Source organism: Tyto alba, unplaced genomic scaffold (genome assembly GCF_018691265.1).
Source record: "Tyto alba isolate M040663 unplaced genomic scaffold, T.alba_DEE_v4.0 Super-Scaffold_16, whole genome shotgun sequence".
Lineage (NCBI taxonomy): Eukaryota > Metazoa > Chordata > Aves > Strigiformes > Tytonidae > Tyto > Tyto alba.
Window position 1 is genome coordinate 5,164,649 of NW_024881278.1, and position 26,817 is coordinate 5,191,465.

General features: G+C 38.0%; 1 protein-coding gene across 3 annotated transcripts; it reads right to left on the reverse strand.

Moving 5' to 3' along the window:
• SANBR (SANT and BTB domain regulator of CSR) lies at window positions 1-25,956 on the reverse strand. 3 transcript variants are annotated; one of them, XM_032989511.2, is made up of 21 exons: window positions 25,626-25,956; window positions 21,625-21,790; window positions 19,503-19,689; window positions 16,120-16,213; window positions 14,799-15,037; window positions 13,881-13,939; window positions 12,925-13,085; window positions 11,992-12,078; window positions 11,766-11,876; window positions 9,694-9,817; window positions 9,347-9,499; window positions 8,962-9,107; window positions 8,500-8,599; window positions 7,384-7,416; window positions 5,676-5,775; window positions 4,589-4,683; window positions 4,450-4,478; window positions 4,279-4,352; window positions 3,163-3,251; window positions 2,720-2,811; window positions 1-1,901 (listed from the first exon to the last, which is right to left on the reverse strand). In XM_032989511.2, the coding sequence occupies exons 2-21, from the start codon at window positions 21,772-21,774 to the stop codon at window positions 1,865-1,867; spliced, it is 2,160 nt and encodes a 719-aa protein (XP_032845402.2). In that variant the 5' UTR covers window positions 21,775-21,790; window positions 25,626-25,956; the 3' UTR covers window positions 1-1,864. The 3 variants fall into 3 exon arrangements, 2 of the variants coding, with proteins under 2 accessions (XP_032845402.2, XP_032845403.2); XM_032989512.2 differs by lacking the exons at window positions 19,503-19,689; window positions 25,626-25,956 and having other exon boundaries at window positions 21,625-21,730; XR_006165062.1 differs by lacking the exons at window positions 1-1,901; window positions 2,720-2,811; window positions 3,163-3,251; window positions 4,279-4,352; window positions 4,450-4,478 and adding an exon at window positions 5,231-5,311 and having other exon boundaries at window positions 4,632-4,683.
• Between the last annotated feature and the right edge of the window lie 861 nt (window positions 25,957-26,817).

Genomic DNA, 26,817 nt, shown 5'->3' on the forward strand with positions numbered 1-26,817 from the left:
TTTTTGAATAAACCAACACTGGCACATGGAACTGGCATTTCTCCCACAGAACAAAACCAGCAGAATTTCCCCTTCTCTTCTAGTCAGTAGTTCTATGAAAACTAAACACAGATACATGCAGCCTGCAACTTTCATAGCAAAGTTTACCATGGGAATTTGGAACAATCCTCTATTAGAAGTCACAAAATTGTAGCAAAACACTTATTCTACTGCATTTTCATACCCAATGGAATTTATAATACTTCCCCTCTTTCAGTGAGCTACAATCAGTTTTCCAATGTTTACTGTAAGTGCTTAAAACCGTACTATTACTTGCAAACAGGCCTGAGGCATTAATAAAGCCTTATTTATTTGATACAGATTAAAGCACGCTTGCAAAGTTACCACTTCTGCTCAAGATCAAAGCCATTGAAATCCACAGTTTTGCCTGTTGGTTCCATTGAGCTCCGAGTTTGCTATAGGATTGGACAAAACACACAATAAACAACATTCATTTCTTAACTGTTTCAATAAAAATCTTCCACCTTGAAATCAGTATTTTCAAGTATTGCTATCCTAATCTTCTAACACCTACTGAAAATCCTCAAGAAACAAGGCAAACAAAAAAAGCCTGAATGGAAAGAAGAGTGCATTTATCTCCCTCTCCTTACCCCACACCCCACCCTCCCACCCAGGATCTTGCTGACTTAATTCCAAACTCACAAATTATTGTACAGCCGTGGCCTGGAATAAGCTTTCCCTGAGCGCTCTTTTCTACCTGTTTCAAAAAGTCAGAACGTGTTTACTTGAATTCAGCCATTATTATTGCCATTATTGCCATTTTCTTTGCTAATATGCGACATTTTCTAAGCGAGTTATTCCATTTTGGTAGCCCTGGATTTTACATGTACACAAACTTGTATTCTATTGCTCCAAATACAGAACTTGAAAGTGCATCTGACTTCTAAACAGTATTATTCAGGCAGGTTTCAGAAAGTAACTAGACCCAAAAGATTTACATGCACAAATCTTCATAATGATACATCTCCATTGAAAAATGCAGAATTAGTAGCATATTTGCTTAGAAATTTAGTGGCATAGCATCATTAAGAGATAGAACTGCTTCACATCCTAAGGTCTGTGTACTAGTAGGGAACAAGACACTGTATTGTGCAAGAGGACTCAGATATGGAATGGGAATGAGTATTAATTTCACATACAAGTAAAGCAAGTGTTTCACGTGCAAGAGGTAATACTGCATCATCATGGCATTTATATAATCTTTGGAGGTCTAGTCTCTACCTGCTACCCACCTTCACACGAATGAGAGTTGTGTGATACACAGAAGGAAGCCTCAGAACTGCATTAAAGTTTTGCTTAAAGTAGTCTACATCACAGGTATTGTCACGGACTTTAAATGCAAATCCCTAGAGCACTGACCTAAAATGTACTATCAAATACTACACAATATAAATACACTAGGTGGCTTGTGTTAATGCTGCTGACTGTATTCAGAATTCAGTAGTCTTGCTTTTTCCTTTTCAGTATTTCTAGCATACCAAAAGGCATATTTATGTCTTCCCCCATAAATAAAGTTAGTCTGATAACTTAACTTTGTATATTTATAAAATATTTCCTATGCAACTTAACACAATAGCCTAAAAAAGCAATTAAATTTAAATTTAAGAAATAGTATATTTACAATTAAAATAAGTACAGACCTTACTGGATATTTATTAATTTATCGCACAAAATAATTTACAAGGCTTAAAGTAATAAATAAGTCACTGGAAAGCTTTCAGAGATGTGCATTTTCCATCTGTCAGAGTGCAGAACAGTTTCAGGAAGCAGTAATGAATTCTGGCTAAAGTTTTTTCATGCGTCCTTATGTTGGACGGCCTTGACCAAAACGGGGTTTTGACCTGGATTAATAACACAGAAGAAACATAGGTTCATTATTACTGCTAGAATTTTAAATTATTGTCCAGAATCTCACTCTCAAATCTATTCTTGAGAAAGTTGCCTTTCTGCCACGATACCTGTACCCACAAACTACATATGCATACAAAGGCAGACAACTGAAAGAACTGATGTAAAAAATGTTCTTTTGAACTCACTAATTCTATAGAAAGTCAGTCATATGCATTTTTTTGACAGAAATAACACCTGGGAGAAATTCATCTGAAAACATATTTGAAGCTTCCAGCCCATCCCTTTAAAGTTGGTCAGCAACTCCACTATAAGCTTCAGCTCAAGAGGCTCACCTACTGGCCAGATTATGACCAGTTTTAGGCTCTACAACTACACACGGTGTGCCAGCTTCTCTGTTCATTTTTGTTTTATCCATTTAAGGTGTAAAAGACCAATATGCGGTAATGTAGGTTTTTGGCGGGGGGGATTTTTGGTTTTGTTTTTGGAAGGATGCTAACGAATAAGTTAAAGAATCTTGACTAACACTTTCCAGTTATCCATAGTCCTGCAAAAAATTATATAGAAGCACCAGGCAACCTTCCAATATAGAAGTTATAAAGCAGTTCTTCCAGCACAGGTACAAGAGTTTCATTGTCTTAGCTCCAGTTTAATTTGTCAAAGGAACCTTTCACACCATATATAGTTAACCTACATATGCTGGAGAAGATGCTGATTCAAAAAGTGTATTAAACAAGGCATGTTTTCCTGTAAACACCCTCCTGGCCATGAAATCTATGTTCTACTTTTTCTTTTTGTTTCAAAATCTTACCTGATGTTCTTCTCAGCATTGTTTTGTCGTGCGCTGACCTGCGCTGAGGCCTTTATCTGAGCTTCAAGTCTAGAATAAATGCCTCCTGCATACTGGAATCCAGAAAAAAAAAAAAAAGTTTTGACATTATTGCAATTTAATCAGTGACTTTTCATAAAAATCAGTAATATTCAGCAGAACCTATGGCATACTTTGTTTCATTATCACAACCCAGTACTGAAACCTCTTAAACCCATCCTATTTTCCATGCCCAGTTTTTAAAGGCAGTGAACTTTAAATATTATTTTAAACTATTTTCCCCCCAAAATCATGGTTGGAACAAAATGAGGACTGATAAAATTCAGTTCTTTGCTTAAGTATTGAATAGATGGTATTTTAATTTGTGTTACATATGTTAACCAAGGCTCACTTCAATTCTGTAACCACGACAGGACAAATCTTACTTCTTTGCTGTCTTTTGACTTGACACGATCAATGTCTCCTAGTCTCATTTTTATTAAATGCCCTGTAATCTCAGACATTCTTCTCTGATCTGTGAGAAATAAGAAAGAATATTTAGAACACAGGCTTTCCTTGCTACTGAATACAAAGAAAGAAGAATTAGATGCACGCTTTAGTGATACTCTGTGAAATTAGCATTCTTTTCAGCTCATATAAAAATCTTTACCAGTCAAGATCCCAGATTCTGACACATAATGTCTGTAGCCTCAGCAGTGTTCTTGGCAGATATCAGAATCAGCCTGAGGCATTATACTGAGATCAAAATCTATGGGAATGGTTTTGAGGCAGAGGTTTTCAAAACAACAAAAACGCACAAGAGTATCGGGAGAGATTAAAAAAAGGTGGAACAAACTAATAGAATTCTGAATATATTTAGTCAGAAAGACCGGGAAAGAGATAGACATGAATGTTTATCTCTGTTTCTCTGCACAGACAACAAATGGCACAAGGCTGAAGGAAAAAATATTCACATACTTATATGTCATCAGATAACAATAATCTCTGCAAGTTATGTGCTGACATTCCAAATAAAAAGCATGAACCACACTAACATACACTTAAAATGCATTTTTAATTTTTCTCCTGCAAACTTTGAACTCCATTCCAGTATTTTCAAAAGACAGCAGTTCCAATGCTGCCCATTTATTTTTCCATCTGTGTGCAAGACTACAACGTATAGTTTTATATGGTGGATTTTCTCTCCTGTAGAATAGATGACATTGCTAATAAATGCTAATCAAATCCTAGAGGAATATTTTCAAAAGAAGTTCCTAGCTGTATGAATATTTTTGCACAGTTTGGAAGAGTCTGAAATCGCTGTGTAGTTTGGATACAGCTGATTACCAACGATTAGCCTAGTTGAAATCTGTTCTTTTCCAAATGAGGAGTAGCTATAAAAAACAAACATCCAAAACCTCATTACTATATCTGAGATTAAATTCAACCTAAAGGTTTCTAAGTTGCTATATCTTAAGAAAATTAGCCATTTGTTATATAAAAGAATAATTTTCTTTGCATAATATTAACTTTATGAAAGCTAAACTCATGCAAGAACAGACCATCTTCTCTTTGAGCATCTTGGTTGAATCTTAGTGACCTTGAGGCATCCCATTTGTTCTGCTGCATACTCACACTGGTTAGAAAAGAAAGATGCACACCATGTTATCTGTAACAGTTTACAAAAAGCGATATACTAGAATATGTTCTCAAGGACTTTGAAAATTACTTACATGAACGGAGATGCATCTCGGGAACTTGACTATCGAAGAAAGAAAAACAAATTATGTTTTAAGATCAAGTCCAAAACCTAAGAGAATTCCTCATTATTCAACCCAACCAGTGAGTCTGGCTTCACAACTATGATTTTACCTTATCAGATGGCTTCTCCTTTTTCTGAACACTAGGTGAAGAAACCACTTTATTTGGGTGCTTGTAGGACTTCTTCAATTTCTCCTTTCTCCCTGCTAATTGAAGAAATGTCTACTCATACCATCACAGATACTTGGAATTTCTCAACTACACAGCTACAAAAGAATTTTTTTCTCTCTATTACTGTACAAACAGAGTAAATGAACAGACTGTTTTCTTTTTGTTAGTGTTTCAGGCATGCTAATATACACAGATTACTCAAATGTTTTTCTATGAGAAGTATACAGGAACCCAAGTACATATTTAAAATGCAGAGTGGTTACACATAATAGCACACTTATTTTTACACAGAAAAGTTAAGTGCATATACAAGCTATGTATTTGACCATATTAATTTGGTCAATGAACTCTGAGTGATATCAGATCAAGAAGTTTAAAATCAAAGTACAAAAATTTTCTTTCTACTTTTTTTTTTTTTAACAAACTGGTACACTCCAATCCTTTTAAGTCAAGACAAAAAGGACCAAGAACTGCTTCTGTTCAAATGACTCATCAGTAGGGTGGAAACAAGAAGCTGCTTTTCGTTTTCCATGTTCCTAAACCCCATATCGTATTAAAAAAAAAGAACAAAAATCTTTTTACTTCATATAGAGCTTATCTTCCAGGCAGACACAATTCTAGCCACATTCACCAGTCATTCCACTATGTAACCAGAAGAATATTCTGAAAAAAAAAGCATGCAAAAATATAGTTGTGCAGCTACTGCCTTTTCTTCCAATGTTTATCTATGCAAAACTTCATAAAAGTAATTTGATGGTGTTTCCTGCAAAATACACCCTTGATCAACTCTGAGGACATCTCAGACACGAATAGTTGCAGCTTTCCTCATTTGCCAGTGATTTTTGATGACACTGAGCAGTGGGATAATTTGTACCTAAACACAGAAAAACTAGAAATAAAATTCAAGTAACATCATTTTTTATTTTCAAGATGCCTAATGTTTAAAATTTGCTTACAGACGAATTCTGCTGCCTTGAATCCCTATCTCTAAATTCCAGGGAAGATTGACTATAGAGACTTGTTGTACCTGGTTTCCTGCATACTTCTTCTTCATCCCCCACTTCATCCTCAGTCACCTCTGAGCCAGTGGTATACTCCTCCTCTTCAGATAACAATGACTGCTGTTTCTAATCAACAGGAGGAGAGTGCCACAGATTATAAGCAAGGCTTGATTACTATTATATGATACATTAAATCTGTATCATATGACTTTAAACATAGTTCCACATCTTAGTGACATAAATGTGTGCACAGTTAGGTCTGAGAATGTGATTCTGAAATGTTGAGAAAGTAACTTCAGATCTTTGCTTATAATGTCTCGGCAAGTATTTGTATTTATGTTTCTTTCAAGTGATCAACGTTGTAGGATGTTGCCCAGAGAGGCTGTAGAATCTCAATCTTCAGAGATACTCAAGATTTGGCTGGATATGACCCTAAGCAAAGTTGGTATAGCTTTGAAGTTGAATCTAAGTTGGCCCTGCTTTGAGAGTGGGAGAAAATACATAAAATGACCACAAGAGATCCCTTCCAGTCAGTACTATTGTATGATTCAGTGTTTAACATCCAATGTACTGCTGGCATGTTCTGATTAACAAGAAAATTTATATTATGGTAGCAAATGTCTGAGCTAGCCATATAAACACAGACTACAGGAAACTGCAACTTTACGGACAGTTCTATTGAGGCTTGCTGCATTTTGCAAACTGCCTGAAATTGATCAGTAATTAAATACCCCAAAGCATGCATATCGCAGTGCACTATACATACACACAAATTATGTACACCAGAGGTATCTGCATTAATATTTTATTGTAAGTTGGTTTGGAATATCTGGTTGGCTTTTTTTTTTTTTTTTTGTGAACTCACTAATACCTAAAATTTTTTTTTTTTCCTTCTATCTCTTGTACATCATCATAAACTGTGGGCTCCAATATAGCAACAGATGGGGCCACAGTGAATAGTTCCTAACTGATCAGCACAGAATAATGAAAATATTAAGGAATGTGATGTTTACATTGATTGAATATACACACATGTCTTTTGAAGTAAGTGATAATGAGTGCCTAGTAATCAATGAGAAATGATGAAGCTTCACATGGTCTGCAAGTTCTAAAAGTTTAGGAATCATGTTTTTGAAAGCAGAACAGTCTTATTATAGGACACTAGGAACATCAGACTGCAGCACAAATCCTCGAGAGTGACAGAGGTAAACTGCTGCTCTCTAACACATTTACATACAGAAAGAGTAAATCGTAAATCATGTGGCATTCTATGTTACTGGAAGAATGACTCCCCATTCTCTGCATTTGGCTAGGCCCTCAACTCTGACAAAAGCTTTTTGCAATGAAGCAGCAGCATAAAGAAGACATGAAGCATCTCAGACAAGCCATCAACGAGACAGACACTCAATAACCCTGATTTTGATGATTTACATTTCTGTCACCCTAATGAACTCTTAAGAACTGATGCATGCAGTGCTGGTCTATCACTTGTTCTCATTTATAAAAACATTTTAAAGGAATTTTTAATTTTTATTCAGGCCAAAGTAGTACTTCACACAGAGTTTATACTTTCTTGTAAAAAGTGTTGTTGTACTGCAACCTACAAATTAAAGCAAAAGTAAAAAAATTCATTCTCCACTAAATTAATTAGAAAATAAGACAAAAAACAAACCTAGTTCTCTGCCAGTGCAGAAGAGCAAATATTTAAAATTATGAACAAAATATTTTACTAACCAGCTGTAAAGTCCAGTTCTTCAGAGAAAGAAACTGTAGTTACAGAAAGAGAGAGAAATGCATCTAAGTTAAAGAACTAATAATAATTAGAATTTAAAAAATGTGATTGGAATTCTAAAAACATGAGTGGTATGTTACAGTACATCAATCTACACTGATAACTCCTAGAAGGCCTACTCCCATCTTTAACTATACATTTTGGTGGAATGACTAACTTCAAACAGATTGTGAACCGCCAACTGATTACATGCAGTGAATTCAGAGTCATGTTTTATTGTGACTAACCTTAGCACTAAAAATATTTACAGCTGATATTAATCAAAGAAAGCAGACCAGGACACAGGGGCAGTTATGTACCAGACTTATGGATTTTAAATTCAATAACCTCCTACATTTATTGCAGGAGAGCTTCTGATGGTCTGTTTGAAATTCTCATGGAATCAGCAGCATTGTGCTACCATCAGGATTGCTGAGTTACCAGAAGTTCCACAATGGGTGCAGAACTTCAAAAACTTGTCTTTGCATGCAATCTCTCTTTAAACCAGAGGTAGTAGAGAGTATCTCCGTTGACCTGACATACACATAGTAACATACACGCATCATAGTTCTCAACAGTAAAATCTTTCACATCTTGGGGAAGAACCAAACCAAACCCAAAAAACTATACCACCCCCTCCCCCCAACCAAAACACAACCCAAGTTACTGTTCTTCATTTATGGACTTGCAAAAGTCATGTGGACATACTCAGATACATCAGCAGACAAAAGAAAAGGTGGCAATTATTGAAATATTTGCCACGTGATGTATTTTAAAGCATGACTGGATCCTTAACTATCATCAGTTTAAGAATGGAGTGGAAAACACAAACATATGGAGAACTGTCTCTGATATACAGAAATATTTCCAGCAGACATAGTAAAAGTTTCGCCTTTTCACCAACCAGATATTTTGTCCCTACATTAGCCTGTGCTATCCTGCAATACTCAGCTGTGCATTTCTTCCTCCACCAATGCAAGGTTTTTGTTTTTATTCAAAGTTATCTAACAAATTCTTCAAAGTACCCTTGTAAGAATCCTCATTATCAGAAAAAAGGGGAAAGAAACATTAGCACTCACAGCATTGATTTCTCCAGTTTTGGGACCCCATGGCGTATTTGGTTCAACAAGCACATCACATTCACTGCCTTTTTCATCACAGAGCCCAATACCAGAATCACTTAAAAGAGAAAAATGTGAAACGAAAATAAATTTTTCTATTTCACAACTTTAGAATCAGTCTCTCTTTATTCATCACATCTCAGAAGACAGACCTCCAAGTCAGCCACATAATATTTTGATAACAATATAAAGATAGAAGTGAATGCTTATGGAGTATGAATGACTAAATGACTGCTTGAAATGTAAAAGGAAAAAGTACTTGTTCCTCTTTTCACAAATTCCAACTAAACAATCAAAAATAAGTTAGCTTTAAAAAGTCCTGTGTCCCATTTTAAAATGGGAGACAAATCAAATGTAACGTACACACATGTTAAGTGTTGAAGGTTAAGTTATTTCTGTAACACAATATAATGTTCTTACCTATTCTCATCTTTAGTGAAAGGAACAACAATAACATCTCTATGATGAAGCAGATCATTCAATATTTTAGTAGTTTGAGCTGGCAAAGCATCTTCATCTTTATCTCCTGAAGGTATATCAACCATGTGATCCCTCACTTTGCAGCCCTGTGACACATACACATGAAAGATCAAATACTTGAGTTACTGAAATGAGTTCTTTCCTTTAAGTACAATAACAAAAGTTCAGCTTTTGAACTCATGTGTACCAAAGTCCTAGCTGGTCTTGGGACACTGAAACAATTTAAAAATCTTTACTTTGGAAAATAAAAATCCATTTTCTTAACACACTGTTGCCCCCCTGCTATGCATTATGCTCTTTTAAAAGTGAGCTAGTATTGAAGTACCTTTGGGAGGGTTGTAGGATCAAATCGAAGTACTTTTTGGTTACAACAGGGATACACTCCTGTCCCAGTTGAGCCCAGAGCACTTGCTACACCTGGATAAAGAACTGGCTGCGAATGGTACTGGCAATGGGAGAATTCAGTACACAGGAAAGACTACATTAGAATAAAAAGAGAGATAATGAGAGGTGAGATTACCTATGGAAGTCAAAATTGTCCCCTATACAGAACATATACCAAGCTTCATTGCCATATATTTTCCAAACTGCTTTAATCCCTGCCTCATCCCCCAAAAGTCACTCACAACAAGCCATCTACACACAAAGAAGTGAAAGTGAAAATACACTAACTTGGTTACATCTTGAGCAGGTCAACCAGTTGACAGTCCCCCAAAGACGCCAATAAACATCCCGCCAAGATTTCAATTCCTCATGAAGGCCAATTAAGTACTCATGGACTTCCCAGGTTTTGTCTCTGAAAAAGCAAAAGGTCAGGTTGCAGGGTCATAACTCTGTTTTGATCCTGCCACCAGAAAGGTGAGGTGGAGAAGGAGCAGAACAATGCATGCTCCACTGGTGAAAAGTCTACGGAAGTGTTTAGTACAGGAAGGATACAATGTGGGACAATCATTAGTAAATTCAGACCATGACAGAAGAGCTTATATTCTTTCACAGCATCCTAAACTTACTAATAAGAAAGAATTATAGGCTTGACTCATCTCAAGCTCCATATACTGCAAATCTATAAGCTAAGATAAACATCAAGCCTTTTGGAAATCAGGAGAGCCATAAAACAGAGGAAAACCGAATACATAGAGTAGAAGAAAGCAAAATATGCACGTGAAAACAAGTTCAGTCATACTGCAGTTTTCTGTCTTTAAAGTAGTATGTTCTGCAACAGAAGCAAATTACTGCCATTCTATTTAATTTATTTTAAAAGCCAACATAACATGTTTCTATGTATCTGCAACACAACAGCAATCACTCAGTTAAGAACTGAAGTTCAAAAATATAAGACCATGTATTTTTGATGAATATATGTATCTGAGACTTCTAGTCTTAAAAATACAAAATCTGTTCCTTCCCAGTGATAAAATGACACATGCCTCTTCAGAATTCAAAAGAGAATATGCAACTTGCACGGTGGCATGTTATCTTCACAAAGAGCAGATAATGTCTTCCCACAATTTTAAGCCCTGGCCTGAACCTTTTTTTATTATATATACATCTAACCTAGACTAAGCAAACAGGACATCGAACTGGAAGTTAGTTCTAGGCACTACTAGAGGACCAATAAATACAAACCTATTTTAAAATTATTAAAGATAGACTTGTATTAGCTCATAAGCCTGAATCCATTAGTGGACAGTATCACTTCACCTAAGGAATGATGAACGGATTCTGTATAGAAAAGCAGTCACAAGTACCACAAAGCAAATAATTAGAGCCTAAATAATCCTCTGAATAACTTTAAAACCCTGGAAACTTATATGCTGGGAATTGCATAGCAGCTACATACAGTCAGTCTAAGTGAAGTAATACAGCTAATGAATTTTACATGGCTAATCACTAATGACCTTAATAGGTCAGGACAAGGTCGCAAGATTTGGTTCTATTTAGACTGTTAGGCAGAACTTAACCCACACCTTGGATCTATTGGTGGGAGGTAACACTAAATACATGTTACCTTGGGAGCTGATATTGAACTGTGCTTTGGTTGTTCTGAATGAAACAGATCTGATGAGAAAGGTCTCCTGTTATTAATTTCCCACCATCTTCCTTAAAGGGGACATGTGGAGAGGGAGGCAACTGCAGCCGATCACTCACTGATCTCAATTAAGAAGAGAATCCAGCTGTTCACAAACATGAATCAGACAGAATTGAATTAAACATGTCTGCTGAATGAATCGGGCATACATACAGAATAGGTCCTGGAAGCTCCTCTAACAAACACTTTACAACAGAAAAACAACTAGCAAAGTTTATTTATAGTAGTCTTTAAGCAGTGTATTTGATTTGACAGTATGAAGTCAGTCTAGAAAATACTCTTTAGCATTTCTTTGCTGGCAGAGCTGGATCTATCATTCAATAACAAACCTTTGATTTAATTTAATTTGTCATCAAATTTTCTATTTAAGACAGTACAACCAGAGTATTTTCTATTTAAGACAGTACAACCCAAAATAGTCCTCTCAGTAATTGTGGCTGTAGATTTTCCACTTCCACTGAGCAGTGGTAGTGCTGAATCAATTTCAGAAGTACATCACAGTAGTCAACAAGAATTTGCAATGTTTCATACTGCTCTTCACATATCCATAACTTCATTTGGTAATGTAGCTGATAATTCCTAAATATGTAGTATTTTGTAAAATCACCCAAAATCATATAGCTGAAGAAACATTTTTAATATATATATTCACTACCTTATATGAACATAGACAATATTCCCATGTTGATCTATGTTGATTTTTCCTGGTACACAAGGAATTCTTCTTTCAGTTTCTTTAGTTAGCAGCTTTTTACATAAACAACACCTACATTATTAAAAAAAAAAAAAAGAAAGAAAAAAAAAAGTACTGGAGTAAGAGCAGGACTTCAAAACACATGGACTGTCCTTGCAACTGAACTAATACTATAAAAAGACCATACCTGTACAATGTTGCCGCATTTCCTCGAGAATCGGGATTTAGGTGCTCCGGATCAAACAGTCTCTCAATCTTCTTGCAGAAAAGTTTACTAGTAATGACAGCAACAAAGCTTAGCCATTAGAAAAAACTGAAAATTGTTTTATGTATAGCGAGACTAACAGTTCTGTTAGTACTCTGATGATAAGCCAAATCACCATATATATTAGTCTGTTCGGATAACTGGTTCCTGACCTGGTCATCTTTTATTTTTACAGAGGTGTGAGAAGAGAGCCCTTATTTTTTTTTTTCCTTTATTACACTGTTTGCCAATATAAACTGCTAACTTCTACCTTGACTGAAAGACCTTTTATTGATGAATCCTTCAGTGAAATTACACTTTAATTCTAAAAGTTCTAATTTCTTCATCCTTACTGATTAAAATCCTTTCTTACTTTCACCTTGCTTGTCTGTCAGTCTTCCCTCCAATAATTAGTCCTTATCTTGATACTGACTAAGCTGGAGTCCTTATGTGTGAAATAGTATCCCAGCACAACTATTCAGGCTTCCAGCCATCCTAAATTCTATGTCTAAATATCAGATTTCACAGGATACTGAAGCCAAACCATTCTCTACGTATTAGGAGCACATCATGTCATAAAAGGTTCCTTACCCTAATCCTGGCTTCCATGGGAGAATTCATGAATAATTTGTCTATGCCACACTGCTAGTGTGGCCTTTCTTTTTGCTCATTTCCTATAAAAAGTTCTTTCCTTTTGCTTATGACTTTAATATAAAATTTTGAAGTTGCTTCATGATATTATGTGTTAAAGATACATTATACCAGAATATAAATTGTATATACACAACTTCAAACCCCACAGTGTCTCAGGGGTTCTGAAAAATTATGCAGAAACCCAACAGCACTTCAGCAGTGTATTACAGGGCAAAAAGTTACCTCTTAAATTTGTCTCTCTTGTCCTTCAGCTCTTCCACTTCATTGTGCGTGAAGAGATCAGCAATGTGCGTAACAAGATTAGCATTGATACAATTCATGTTACATGGTGTGGCTACAATAGCATTCATATTTTTGTGACAATAATGAATACATTTTTCTACCTAGGAAAAAAAGAAACATTAAAAATAATGTTAAGAAATTCTAGGCAAAGTGATCTCAAAAGATGTACTAATTGCTCCAAGACTTTTAGTTTTTAAAGTGTGGTGTTTTGGGAACCTTTCAGTTCAATTTAAAAACAAAAAAACAAGTCTCAGATTCATCTAAAGGAGACTGAATTAACAAGCTCCAAGTTAGGTTTATGTTCTCCTCCAAAAGGTTTGTACAGACCAAAACACAACTCCATAAATGTTTCGTCTTCAACAAGTGGTACCTTCTAACTGCTTTAAAAAAAGAGAACCACAGTGCACATTATACGTAGTATTGCCTGGATCTCAACTTAAACAGCTACGTTTACCGTGTATTTAATTGTGGGTCATCCCAGTGACGGAACTTTTGACAAACAAGCCAGTAGATATACAGAGTCAAAGAACCAGATCCTAAATTGCAGGAATGTCATTTGAGTAAAAAGGTTATTAAACAACAGTATTCATTGATTTAATAATGTTTTTTGATAAAACCTATCCAAAGTCAGATACTGATGTTACTCTAGATCAGTAATTAGAAGGCAAATCCAAGATCCTATTATTACATTTAGAAATAAATTACCCTAACTTTTCTTGCATTGAGATTCTGCAAATATTAGATTACTGCATTGAATAAGAAAGGCAGTAAAAATCTCAAAATGTTCTCATTGATCATCTGTTCATGTAACAGACAAAGCATAACAAACAAGCTGTTAGACACCTGGTAATTAACTGTGCCCTTATGGCAAAGAATTTTTCTTTCTTAATACTTACTAATGAATCCATCTTCAAAAACTCAGAAGAAATAAGAATTGATATGACATTTGATGGTTCTAAAAGGCAACAGAAAAAGGGTTTTTTTTTACATGAGTTCTTTTGATAATTTCACATCACATCCCTCCCTCTGTATATTTAGTATCTGTTTTAAGTATTATTTTACCAATCAAACTGTCATTCTATCTTCCAATATGTAGAGCATTTTCCATCTTAAGAAACAAAGGTTTAGGCTATCGTTTAGGTGGCCAGAGTACAACTGTAACAAACTGGAATTTATAAAAACCAGAAAAGGTGGCTTCATGGGGATACAATGACTCCATAGTTACACAAGAAGATTAACTTCCATCTGTAGACAACATAACTGGCTGAGATTTTGTTTAATATAATCTTTGCATTGCAAGTTATAACTCTATTCTCTTGGTTTGTAAAAAAAAAAAAAATGGTAGCAAAGCCTTATAAGATGATTAAAAACTTGCCTTAAATTAATAAAGGCAAAAGTTCTTTTACCATTGTATCAGACTGCATTGAAATTTTAGAAAATATTGCAATTGTACCCATGGGGAGCAGAGGGGAAACAAAACAAAACCCAACAATCATCAGTATTTTAGTACTACCACTCTGTTCTTGTTCAGAAGAGGTCTGAAGAATCTTCACTGAAAATACTAGGATCCCCAAATTAGACCTCTGTCACTGCTTCAACTTTGAGGATGTTTCCTCAAAACTGTTAGTGTTGGCAAACCAGAGACATGTGATACACGTACCAGAGGATCTCTGTTGCAACACTTTTCTAAAATTACAAGCTTCAATGCAACAATCAGAAACATAGAGACTGGGGCTGAACTGTGTCAAAAACATTAGTCTTCCATTAGTACAAAACATAATGAACCTACAAGTGATCTTCACACTTTCTTTTACCTAAAGTGGGCATTTCATTAGCTTCAGAATCTTTAGTGTTCCTTTTAACGTATCTTATCAACCAGTCAAAGATGTGAACGTCACAGTGCACTGAAATGTCCACCTCTTCCCAGCGCTGGGCATCCACTGACAGATATTCAGCAAAGTATTTCATTTCTGAAATCAAAAGGTCTCGAGGACACACAAAATCTTCTTTGAGGTTTTTTGCTTCATCGCATACATGGATCACCATATTCGGCCTCAAAAAGAAAATAAGCCACAAACCAAATTAGGACCATTAAGCCAATTAGAACATCAAAACTCATCAACAAGGATCTCCTCTCCAAATCTGGATCACACATTGCAACACTGATGTCACTAATATGTTTTTATTAACAGAAGCAAAACAAATTGCAGTTATTAACTATTAACACAAAACATTAATAGAAACTATTGTCAGATAGCGGTGTCAGGTGAAGAGCACAGATGCATATCCTCTGACGTGTAATCAGTGCTATTTAATTGTTAAGGGACCAGAGAAAGAAAATTTCTAGCTCCAGTCCCTAATTTTGCCACCAGTTTGTTATGGGATACTACCTGAATTACACAGAGAACTTATTTGTTCTCTCTCTTTAATTTTCTTGAAAAAATAGGTGTGTGTATATATATATATATATATGCCTAAGTTGCTGAAGCACCAGGGCCAATAACAGCATACAATAGCAATTTTCATCCATGGAAATGAAAATTGTTTTATTGTATGTTAAAATGTCTGTTTCTTCACAAAAAGTCAAAGCTAGAGTCAGTAAATGGTGTCTCTACAGAAAGATGGTTACCGTTAGGTTTCAAACAAACACGTTATTCTACATGTACTTGTATAGTAAGGAAAACAGTGACATGCATAGCTATTTGAATTTGTAGTAAATTTTTTTTTTTATTTGTGCTTTTCATTTACAGCTTTCTTTTCCTGGTTTTACGTAGGACAAATCCATGTTCACATAACTTTTTTTTTTTTTTTTCCTGTTACTAAGATGTTATTGAGCATCAATCTTGCTCCATTACTTTTTAAAATCAGGTTGTTTCCCATTCTCACTGTAGCAGTGATCAATCACTCAGAGGAACACTATGGACAGATTTATACATAAGCTATCCCTACTGCACATAAGAAATTCTCAAACCAACCCCTACTATTTTTGTAGCAACATAAAGTTTCAAAATTTCTTACAGCATTTATTAGGGTGTTCCCAGCTGTTTTCTTTCTGATAGTAGAAAAGTATGAGCAATTCAGACATCTTTGTCAGTTTTATAATTCCCTAGATAAACCACACAAAGATCTTCTTACCCCTGGCTTTCGTCAGTGCTTTCTCCACCTTTACGTACAGGACCTTTCTCAGATTCTGAAGAGCAATTCCTTGTGGAGGTTGTGCTGGGCCTTCCTTAAATGTAAGAAAAAAGGCTGCATTAGAACAAAAATGCCTGGCCTTTTGCTCTTCAGCATCTTGGAAACACAACTGAAGTACAGCTTTCACGGTGGAGCAGTGTTACACAACTAGCAACAAATCTGCTCAAATTCCTGCTCTGAATGCCATGCGCTTAAAACAGACCAGCATTGCTGGGTGGCCCAGACACTTGGCTGCAAACCTGGATCGGTCCTGTCTCAACACAGAGCAGTAAGATTCACAGAGTCTTCAGCATTTCCTTCTGGGAATGCAATCCACTCCTTTAGCTCACCTTGTCTGCTCTGTGGGATGTGGGTCTTAAGACTGTCACATCAAAACTTCTGTTTTCAGGAAGCTTTGCTGCCCAGATATCACAACTTGAGACTAACTCCACTTCTTATCCATAATGTGTTAGCTTTGGAAGTAAGCTGCTTCCAAACAGAGGCACAGAAGTCTCTTACGATGTGTTTTTGCTAAGTTTCCCGAACACATGGCTTCAAGCAGCAGATTATATAAAACAACGCTCAAGGAAAGCAGACCATGAAATTCGTCTAGTCCTAGAGCTACATCAGGTAGCTTATTCCAGGAATCAAGGACAGCTGTGCTTTAGTTCAAACAGGTTATCTTCACAGATGCACTACATGGAATGGAACCTGAACACAAAACCCAGTGAAGTCCAGGACGTCTAGTCACCAAAGCCAGTGACTTCTGGGTCACAGCTTAAGATAACCCCAACATTCAGACACTGAATAACTTTTCTGACTGTGATGGATGGATCGCTGCAATCTGAAACTTCAATAATCTTGCTTCTCAGTCAGAAAGATCATTGCCTTTTCTAAATAATGGAAGAGCACAGATCTGTCCTCTGCTGATGAAAACCTGTAAGGTTATGATTTTCCACGATTACTCCCCACTCTCAGATTTCTAGGAAGAGAGTTCCAGAAGCACCTTCTCCCTCTCATGTAATGTAAGAGGCTGTACTCTTCTGAGTAAGACTAAAATAGACCTCTTTGTCTTATGGCTAAATAACTATAACAAACTGACACCAAAAATGATCTGGAAGCTCTACACAGTTCAGAACACAGTAATTATGGCCTTCAGGAAAGCAAAGTTACCACACCAGAGGCAGAAGAAACAAAACTTTGTTCAAAGATATAGCCTAAGGCCTTGCACAGTTAAGCCATAGTACGGCCATAATAGAGGGAACACAGTTAATAAAAGAGGAAGATTTACTAGATAGTCACTAGCAAAACCTTGGAAGGGGCTGGGTCAGCCACAGCTTTCAGAGCAGCCATTCCACTGCAGGCAGATGACCCATGCTAGCATTAAACCAGCCACAGCGGGAATCACAGATTTTGACTGCAAGGTAAGGTATTTTCAAGGAAGGGACTGTGAAAAACAACTACATGGAAGAGTTCTGTCTGCAGATATTAAGTTTATTTTGAACGCAGTGAAGTTGTTTATTAAAGAAAATGAAATAATGCTGGCAAGAACACAGCCAAATTCACAGGGATGTCTGAATTTCACCACACATTTCTTCTCATCTTTTTTTTTTCTTCCTCCCTTCTCCCCAGATCTTATAGATGGATTGTCTTCTGAAAGTTAGTAATAAAAACTTCGGGTAAAAGGCTATCCTATATGCTTGTTTACAGCCATAATATGCATTCAGAGGGACTTAACAGCAGTTTGCCTTATAATCAGCAAGTAATAAATGAGCTTTTATAACTAAACCAAAACCAGAATCCAGCTCAAAATTAATTTGGGCTGATTGCTTTTTCTTGCTGTTACTCATGTCTATAAACAAATCCAAACAGGCTCTGAATTCTTGATCCTAACAGTAGGCAGATGGGAATAAATCCACTAGTAAGTAATTAAACAAAAAACATTTACAGATAGGCTTCTCTCGAATCCCCAATTCTGAAATATGCAAGTACCTCACAAATATTAAGAAGGTGAGTTCACTCAAGCCTGTGAGAAAAAGATTAATTATCCTCATTTCATACCAACAAATAGGGAAAATGATTTATCCAAAGTCACAAAGGAAACAAAGAAAAATCTCAGGCTAGGATGCCGTAGTAGGAAACATTAGGGTACTTAACTGCATTAATACTTTTTACGTATTACGTTGTTAAAAAGAAAACATGCGCTAATTGTCTAAAGAGTTCTGTAAGCAGCGTTAGCTTGTTAAGTGCCTACTGGGAAGCTACTAATCTTATAAGTAGCCACCCGTGGGTGCAAGAAGCATTTATTTCACATCATGACTGTAACAAGTGCATAATTGAAAGTTGATTTGAAGCATTTTTCAGTCTAGATACTCCATACACAGTTTTCAAATATCATCTCTTGATTAGGAGTTATCAAAAACATTTTATTTGTTTTCCAGCAAACAGTTGTTTTTCTTCTGCAAAGAGAACAGTGACTAGAAAGCTGCAGCACTGTGAAGGACACTGTAACAGAGAACATTTTGTTTAAACACTTCACTGTCATCTCAATTTTTAACACATAAGATGCTTAGTCATTACTGAAGCAAATTTCACATGCAACACATTTACCAAGTCCTACAAGGCACTGAAAACATCTCAGTCTACAGTGAAAATCAGAGAGTAACTATCACGCAGTTAATGACAACTTCTCACAGAATAAATACTTAAGGAAACGTTAACAATATTTAATCGTGCTGGAATTGAAATACAACTATTAGGACTGGTCCTCTTCTGCCAAATTATTACTGGGACACATACTTGACTAAGACGCATTTTATGTCATTGCAAGGCCATCTTCCATCAAAAAGCAGCTACGCTATGCTCCAACTCCTATGTAGCCATCTTGCCTCTGAGCAGAATGGCAAACACAGGGCTTTTAGCTGGGAGAGAAGGGTCTGACCTCAAGGGATCACCTCCTCAGATTTCTGCAGTTTTTCTACACAAAACTTTCTAGTTATTTTAATAACACAGCTTATTGCGATTGCAAATGGCTGTAGGTTCAACGCTGGGGATAGAAAGCAGGAGAGTAATTCTTCTCTCCACCAAAAATCCTTAACAGAGGATTCAGCGTAAGGATTTATGCCTTTTGGAGGGACAAGCTATTAAAGGTACCCAAACAAGCATCAATTCTTAATCTTAACTAACTGAAAGTGATTTCATGTATGCATTATATTTACACTTAACTTTCTTTTTCAAAGATGAACAGCTACTATTCCTGGGTGGACGTACCGCTCAGGACAGAAAAGCATGCACACACTGATTATAATCAAAGCCAATATATTTCAGAATGACTGAAAACATACCAGTTATAGTAATGGAATCCTGCCCAATAGCAGGCTCCTGAAACTCTGTCTGTGTATCGAGCAAGGAGGATTTGATGTACGTAGCTAAAGTTTCCACAGGACTCCCACCAGCAGCCATCAGGGGATTATACTGGTTGTCAACAGGTGAACTTCCACTGCTTTTTAGTTCATCAAACCTTTTTGCACACTGTCACAAGATTAAATGATAGGACAATGAAGCAGTAGCTTTCAGTACATTTTTAATAACTATAATTTGAGGTGGATATTGTATTTCATATCTTTTGCATTTGAACAGTTACTGATATTAAACTTATAATGCTTCCTATTTAGTTAGCGGTATCAGGAAATTACATAAATATACAGTAAAATAAGATTTACCATCATTAAATACTCAAACAGAAAAAATAACATAGAACCTGTTTCAATCTTTATTTCCTTAAAACCCTGTGATTTTAAGCCCTATCTTCAAAAGGGAATGCTATGGGGAGATTTTAAACCCTCGTTTTGTAACTAGCTCTTTTACCATAAACATTGTCAAATATTATTAAAAGTGGCTATAGTAATTGCTCCGTAATTATTTTTCTTTTACTTTATGACTTCTATTCTAATTTGGACAAAAGGGGACTGGTGATTTCCACTGCAGTTCAATTAACTTTCCATTCCTTGTTTTGATGAACTAGAAAGTCTTTCCATTTTGTAAATTTGCAGATACCATGACAATTATGGGTTTGGTTCAGCAGAATCCTGCACACAGGTAATTTATATATATATAAGTAACACTATTTCACTCTACAGGTGATCCTCCTGTGACACAGCTCATCAGGCTCCATTCAAGCAGCTGGTTTTATTTATTTTGGATTGAGCTGACATTGCTGCATGCCACCTGCCCCTTCAGAAGAGGTGTACACAGTAACATTCTTCCAACATGAATGTAGTGCCTCTAATTTGTAACGATGCCAGTCTACTATATACAACAGATACGTAAAAGCACAAGTATACATTTACTTAATTTCCTTAACCAGGGACCCCACATATTTAGGACACTTTGTTCTTTCAAAGCAGAGTAATCCGATGTGTACTAATCAATCATATTATCTTAATTAATGAGGGGGGAGCTCATTGATACTTTTATAATTACTTTATTTGCTTAATGTACTGTCTGCAAATTGGAAGGTAAACTGTAGAGACCTCCCCAAGCTCTTTGCCAAGCACTTGAAAGGCAGTAACATTCCACAGAAGCTTCTACTCACAATCATTCACTTTAATGTTCTAAATACAAGGTTACAGTGATGCCCAATAGCAGTGCTATAAATATGAGCTGACACATTTGATAAAGTATGCAAAAAAATAAAGACCATTGGCTTGTTTTCTTCCATCTTTGCTGAATCACAAGAGCACAAGTCATTCTACTCTCTTAGCTTACTTCCCCTCAGAAATGAAAAACTCAAAATTATTGTTTAAAAAGTATAAGCATTTCACCAGGAATTTCTGCAATCCAGAAAGATTAAGCGTATGGAGGTACTAGGTTCTTCGAACTCTATTCCAACCAAAAAAAGAAAAATCCACATCTTGTAGGACCGAGCAAGAGGCAACTGCACCCGTAACTACCTAATGGAGATCTGTAACTCATACTTCCTTAGAATTGTAATGACAAGCATGGAAAGTTATCAGATTGGCTAGTACGTATGCTATAGTGTCTACATGAGGTTAGTGGGTACTGCTGTTCTTTCCAGGAAAATCTTCGCTATGTAATTTGAAATATGTTAGTACAGCTACATTTTTTTTATTCCTCTTTTAAATTTTTACTTTCCAGTGGTTATTGTTCACATTCTACATCAGTTCTAAAGAAATAAGATATGGTATGTATTTCTTAATTTCAACGTTCAGGTTTTGTAGAAACAAAAAAAAATTTTTTTCAATCTATTGCTTATTTCACATTTTCGATTCTTTAGGTATCAATTACTTCAGAATAAAAAACAAACGAACAAACAAACAAAAAAGCCAAACCAAAAAAACCCCAAACCTCAACCCTTAACTTCAATTTCCCTCCCTTCCCCAAAGATGTTTTCTTCTTCACAAAGTACTGCTTAAAGTATATGAATTCTTTTATTAGTAAATTCACCTCTTTAGATGTATATCCTGGAACTAGCCTCGCCACGCTGTCCCAGTTGATAGGCTGAGGAACACCAACTAGGGAACACAGAATCATATCCAAAACCATTTGGTTGTTGTCATATGGGAAGTTATTGTTTTCTGAAAATCCACGACTCATCTTCGGCTAGTTAAGCCTAGAAGAGAAAAAGTTTATTAGCAAGTCTCAATGCATGGTTTGCTAAAGCTTGATCTACCTTAACTGCAGCATTCTATAAATTAGCAAAGGAAATGTTTACCACAGCATTATAGTCAAGTACTACTGCCTTATCTGACAAAATTTATGTATTCATATCTGCACTCTAAAAACCCTAGGAGGAGAAGCAGATGTGCAAAACGCACCAAACCCAACTCAACAGCAGCAAGCACTTCCTGCCATTCCTTTGAGTTGCGTGTTTCCAGGAGGGATTCACACCACTGAGCCCTCCAATACAAGGCAAGACTTCTCACAATCTGAGAATAAACAGCCCAAGCTACAGAGAGTCGTATTTTGTTTAAATTTATTCGCATTCAAATACACGTGTCTGTTTCTCACAAGCTTTCTACTGCTCAACTTTGGTCCCCTCTCGCTCTGCCTATTTGTCTTGCACACCTGACTTCCATTATATAGGAGCCAACCCAGGGCACTCAGCTGAGGGTCATCAATAATACTTTGGAGCCAGAAAACGCAACACCTGGGTGTCTTTCAGCTCTCATCCTCAAGACCTGACTTTTGAGTTGTCTTAAGGCACTCATAACTCCTGATTAGCTGGGATTACCAGGGCCAAAAAAACCTTGTTCCTTCAGCTTCAAGTTGGACATCAGAACAAAACATATAAGGACAGCAGCGAACACCTTAAAAAAATGCAGATCTCCTTATTTGAAAAAAGTGTTATATTTAGTTGGGGTTTTCTTCTTTTTCCAAATTAATTTTATGTATAACACAAGGGAACACAGTAAAAATTCAAAGTTGTAGCATATGCTGGAAGAAAACTGTAGGCATTAATCGAGACTTTCATATTCAAGGAACACACAGCCAAAGAGATTAGTAAGGACTCCTATTTGGAAACCACTTTGGACCTTTTCTGAAGTGCCATAAACAGATCACATAAATAACTGAACTTGAAAGTCACATACAGAATTTTGACTTATAAAGCAAGGATTACAGAGAATTCCAGAGAAAATACACTTAGATGATAGCAGATTTAACTGATCATTTGTTATTAAAGTATACTACACATAGATTGTTTTTCTGCATCACCCTCTTTCTAGAAGAAAAGATGCTTGTCCTGGTTTCAGCTGGGATAGAGTTAATTTTCTTCCTAGTGGCTGGTACAGTGCTTTGTTTTATACTTGGTGTGACAACAATGTTGATAACACACTGATGTGTTAGTTGTTGCTAAGTAGCTCTTATCCTAGGTTCAGGAGTTTTCAGTTTCCTGTGCTCAGCCAGTGAGGAGGTGCACAAGAAGCTGGGAGGGAGCGTGGCCAGGAGAGCTGGCCTGAACTAGCCAAGGGGATATTCCACGCCATAGGACATCACGCTCAGTATAGAAACTGGGGGGGAGTTGGTTGGGAAGCACAGATCGCTGCTCAGGCATCGGTCAGCAGGTGGTGAGCAACTGCATTGTGTATCAGTTCCCTTTTCTTGGGTTTTATTTCTCGAGCTTTTTGTTATATTCATTTTCATTATACTAATATTATAATTTTTAATTAGTGTTGTTATGCTTTCTGTCAGTTACTAAACAGTTATCTCAATCCACTAGTTTTATTTTTTTTTCTATTCTCCTCCCCATCCCACTGGGAGGGGAGAGAACTGAGTGAGTGGCTGTGTAGTGCTTAGTTGCTGGCTGGGGTTAAAGCACAACAATGCTTAAAATATACAAAATAGCACTGATTTTGTTTCTAACTCTAGAAGCTATTCCAGCACTTGGTTTTTTGTTTTTTTTTTTTGGTAGAAACAGAAATCACAATAGCAGGTAACTATAAGCCTTCATTCTCTCTAAAAAGCAGCTGGATGAAACCATCAGAAAGAAAAACCCCAGAACCCACTAAGATAATTTTTAGGTTTCATATACTCATGAGATTAAAAAAAAAAAGTCACAAATAAAACAGAAGTCCAATAGAAAAAGTCATATCATTTTACCAATTCTATCTAAATGAAATCTATTGTAAAGCATGCCAAATAGCCAGCTTTAAAGGACAAAAGTCCTTCACAGACAACATGAGCCCAAACTTTCTAGTTAAGATAGATGCTACTGTGAGGTAAAGGTAGATCAGCCCCTGCAGTCATTGAGCCCTCAGCCCTCATCCTGACAGTACTATCAAGTGGTGTCACTGTGGTAATTCTGTGGTGGAGAATTCTCACTGTCAGTGCAGACAGATGTCAGTATCAATTATATTTAAGCCACTGAATATCTACATATCTGCTGCTATGAAATTAAAAAAACAGGCCAGAACAGACCAGCACCAGTGGTAAACCTGGGTGGTTATAAAATATGAAACCGACGTCTTATGCTACCTTGGATGCACATAGCAGCTGATTTGAAAATACATTTGAATGAGATAAGTAAATGATGGAGTATTAGAATCCTCTGGGCTTGCACCATAAAATACACTTAATGGAAGTAAAATTACTAACAATGTCATTATTCCATAAGCGACCATTTAAATGACTTGTTCTACAGTATGATTATACTAGATAATCAAAGAAAGAAAGAAAGAAAAGCAGTTATTTTACAATAGCTAGTCTACAATTTAAAGGAAAAAATGTTGAGTACTTTGTTGGTAACAAGTTTACATACACATCAGCACTGTGTACCATGAAGCAACCTGACCATGCAGGGATGACAGGTATGCTAAAAACTGAGAGGATGAAGTCTCTGTCACTCAAATATTTTTTTATTTGCTTATTCTGTACATTAAAATACAGTTTTATATATGCTTATTACTGCAAAGATAAATGAAGCAGCATACTTAGTTACAAGCATACAGAAGTTAAGTAAGTCTTTTTATTTCTGTTCTGGAAAGAGCACAGGACTCCTCTTTGTGGCTTTACACACGGTATCTAACATTTGCCTTTTTATCCTTTAGGAAATCCTGTCAGAAGTATAGTTAAAAGACACACACAAGATTCTGTCTCATGCAAGAACGGTGCACTCCGTAAGAAAAGCAACATAAAGCCTGTAATAAATCACATTGTTAAGAAAGAGAAGGCAATTTCTACAGATTCTCTCCAGCTTGTTACTGCAAGTAATGCTCAAGCTCACTCTTTCCTCAACTATGGAAATTGGAGAAAAAAGTTTCAGAATTATTTAATTCTGACCAACTTATTTGATATGCACAATATAGAAAGATATGTGACAACTGGGATTTTTATTAATACTTAGAATTCAAAATTAAGAGTGTAAAGGATTCCTAACAATTTAATGTCTCATAGAACTGATGTGAATTAAAGAGTTAATTCATTATGCAGGAAGCTGGTTTTCATTAGGGAAATGCACCGCCTCATTTAAGACAGATTTTTTTAATTTTTCTTTAATGCAAAGAATCAATCTAAAAATTAAAAATTACTATCCCCTTGCACGTGCATAACCCGCAGGAAGGTAAAGATGGTGGGATGGGCACGAGGTTTCATGCAGAACCTTTAAACGCAAGGAAGCGATGGTGCAGAATGGGGTGTGGGGGGAGAAATAGCAGCAACTTCGATTGTAGTTTGCCCACGTATCAGTCTAAATAAAAATTAAAATAACGTATTTAAATAAAAAGATCCCAGTGCTGGGGGGCAAGATCCTACAGGTTGTAAGCAGCCTCCTGGCGCAATACCGCCCTGGTGGGACCCGCCCCAGCAGTGGGGACCCCCGCCCGCCACCCCAACCCTCTCGGAGGGAGGAGAACCCCGCCGCTGTCGGGCGGCCCCCCCGGTCCGAGGGGCGAGAGAGCGGGGAGAAGCGCAGCGCCGGCGCTCCCGGGAGGGCAGCGGGTAGCGGTTACCTGGCGGGCTCCCAGGCGAGGGGCAGAGCGGCGCGGCGGGACGGGCAACGGCTCCTCCTCGAGGGGCAACGGCCGCCGGGGCAGGCGGCGGCGCCGCTCCCCTGAGGGGACGAACGGCACGGCGGGCTCCCGGCGTGGCGGAGCGGAGCCCGGGCGCGGCCGCTCCCGCCGAGAACCTCGGCAGGGCCGCCGACAGGGCTCCTCAGGGCGGCGGGACCGGCGAGATGGCCGCCCCCGTTCCCCGTCCCCACCGGCCGACGCTCGAAGCGCGCGAGGCGGGCGCCCTCACACCCCAGCGCCGCCCGACCCCACCCTTTCGGGGCGGGGGGAGTGCGCGGGCCGCGAGCGCCGTTGGGGGGGGTGGGGTGGTGGGAACGGACGGGACACGGCAGCCACCAATCGGCGCCGGGCGGGTGATGAGACCCCGCCCACTCCGCCCGGGGAGAGCCAATAGGGTGGGCTGAGGGCGGGGCGGAGTGAAATGCGGCCGCGCGAGCAGCGCGGGCGCCCCGGCGCGCTCCGTGTTGCGGAGGCGGCCCCGCCTTGTCGCACTGCAGCGGCGGCGGCAGCAGCAGCGACCCCCTGCCGCCTCGCGCCCGGCGTCCCGTAGCCTAGCAACGCCCCCCCCCCCGCGCGCGAGGGCGGGGGGAAATGAGGGGACGGGACTCTCCCCGCCTCCGCGTGACGTCAGACTGCGCCTCCGCCTCGTCACAGCACCACTGACGCAGCGCGGCCTCCGCCCGCGCTTCGATCTCGACTGATTGGGGGGGGGAAGGAGCTATTCCGTCACGCGCGTGGCGTCACGCCCCGCGCTCCAGAGCGCCCGTGACACTGCTCCAACCTCTCCCTAGCTCGGTGCGAGGTCACAGAGATCCTTCCCCTCTGCTGCTGCCCGCACCCCCCAGCTCCGGCTCCTCGAGCAGTGCCCCAGCATTCCTCAGGAGTAACGCTGGTCCCATTCCTCCAGTAACAAAATTCCCTGATTACGTCCCCACCTGCCAAAGTGGTAACAGGAAGGTGAAACCTGGGCAGCCCGAGCAGGTGACGTTGTAAAGTTCTCAGCACCTGTCAAAATAGTGCATCCACTAGGAGAATTGGTCTCACAGCAAATTAATTAAGCAAGAATTTGTGTTAAAACACTCCAGTAAAGATGCTGGCCAAAGATAAGGTGCCTTAAGATTCTCCCAGGTTT

Excerpts from the sequence above, each read along its gene's own strand:
- SANBR (XM_032989511.2), bottom strand. The coding sequence starts at position 21,774 with ATGAGTCGTGGATTTTCAGAAAACAATAACTTCCCATATGACAACAAC. Across the intron at positions 13,086-13,880 it reads TTTTGAAGATGGATTCATTA|GTAGAAAAATGTATTCATTA; the intron begins GTAAGTATTAAG and ends TTTTTTTCCTAG. Across the intron at positions 4,353-4,449 it reads CGAGATGCATCTCCGTTCAT|TGTGAGTATGCAGCAGAACA; the intron begins GTAAGTAATTTT and ends TTTTCTAACCAG.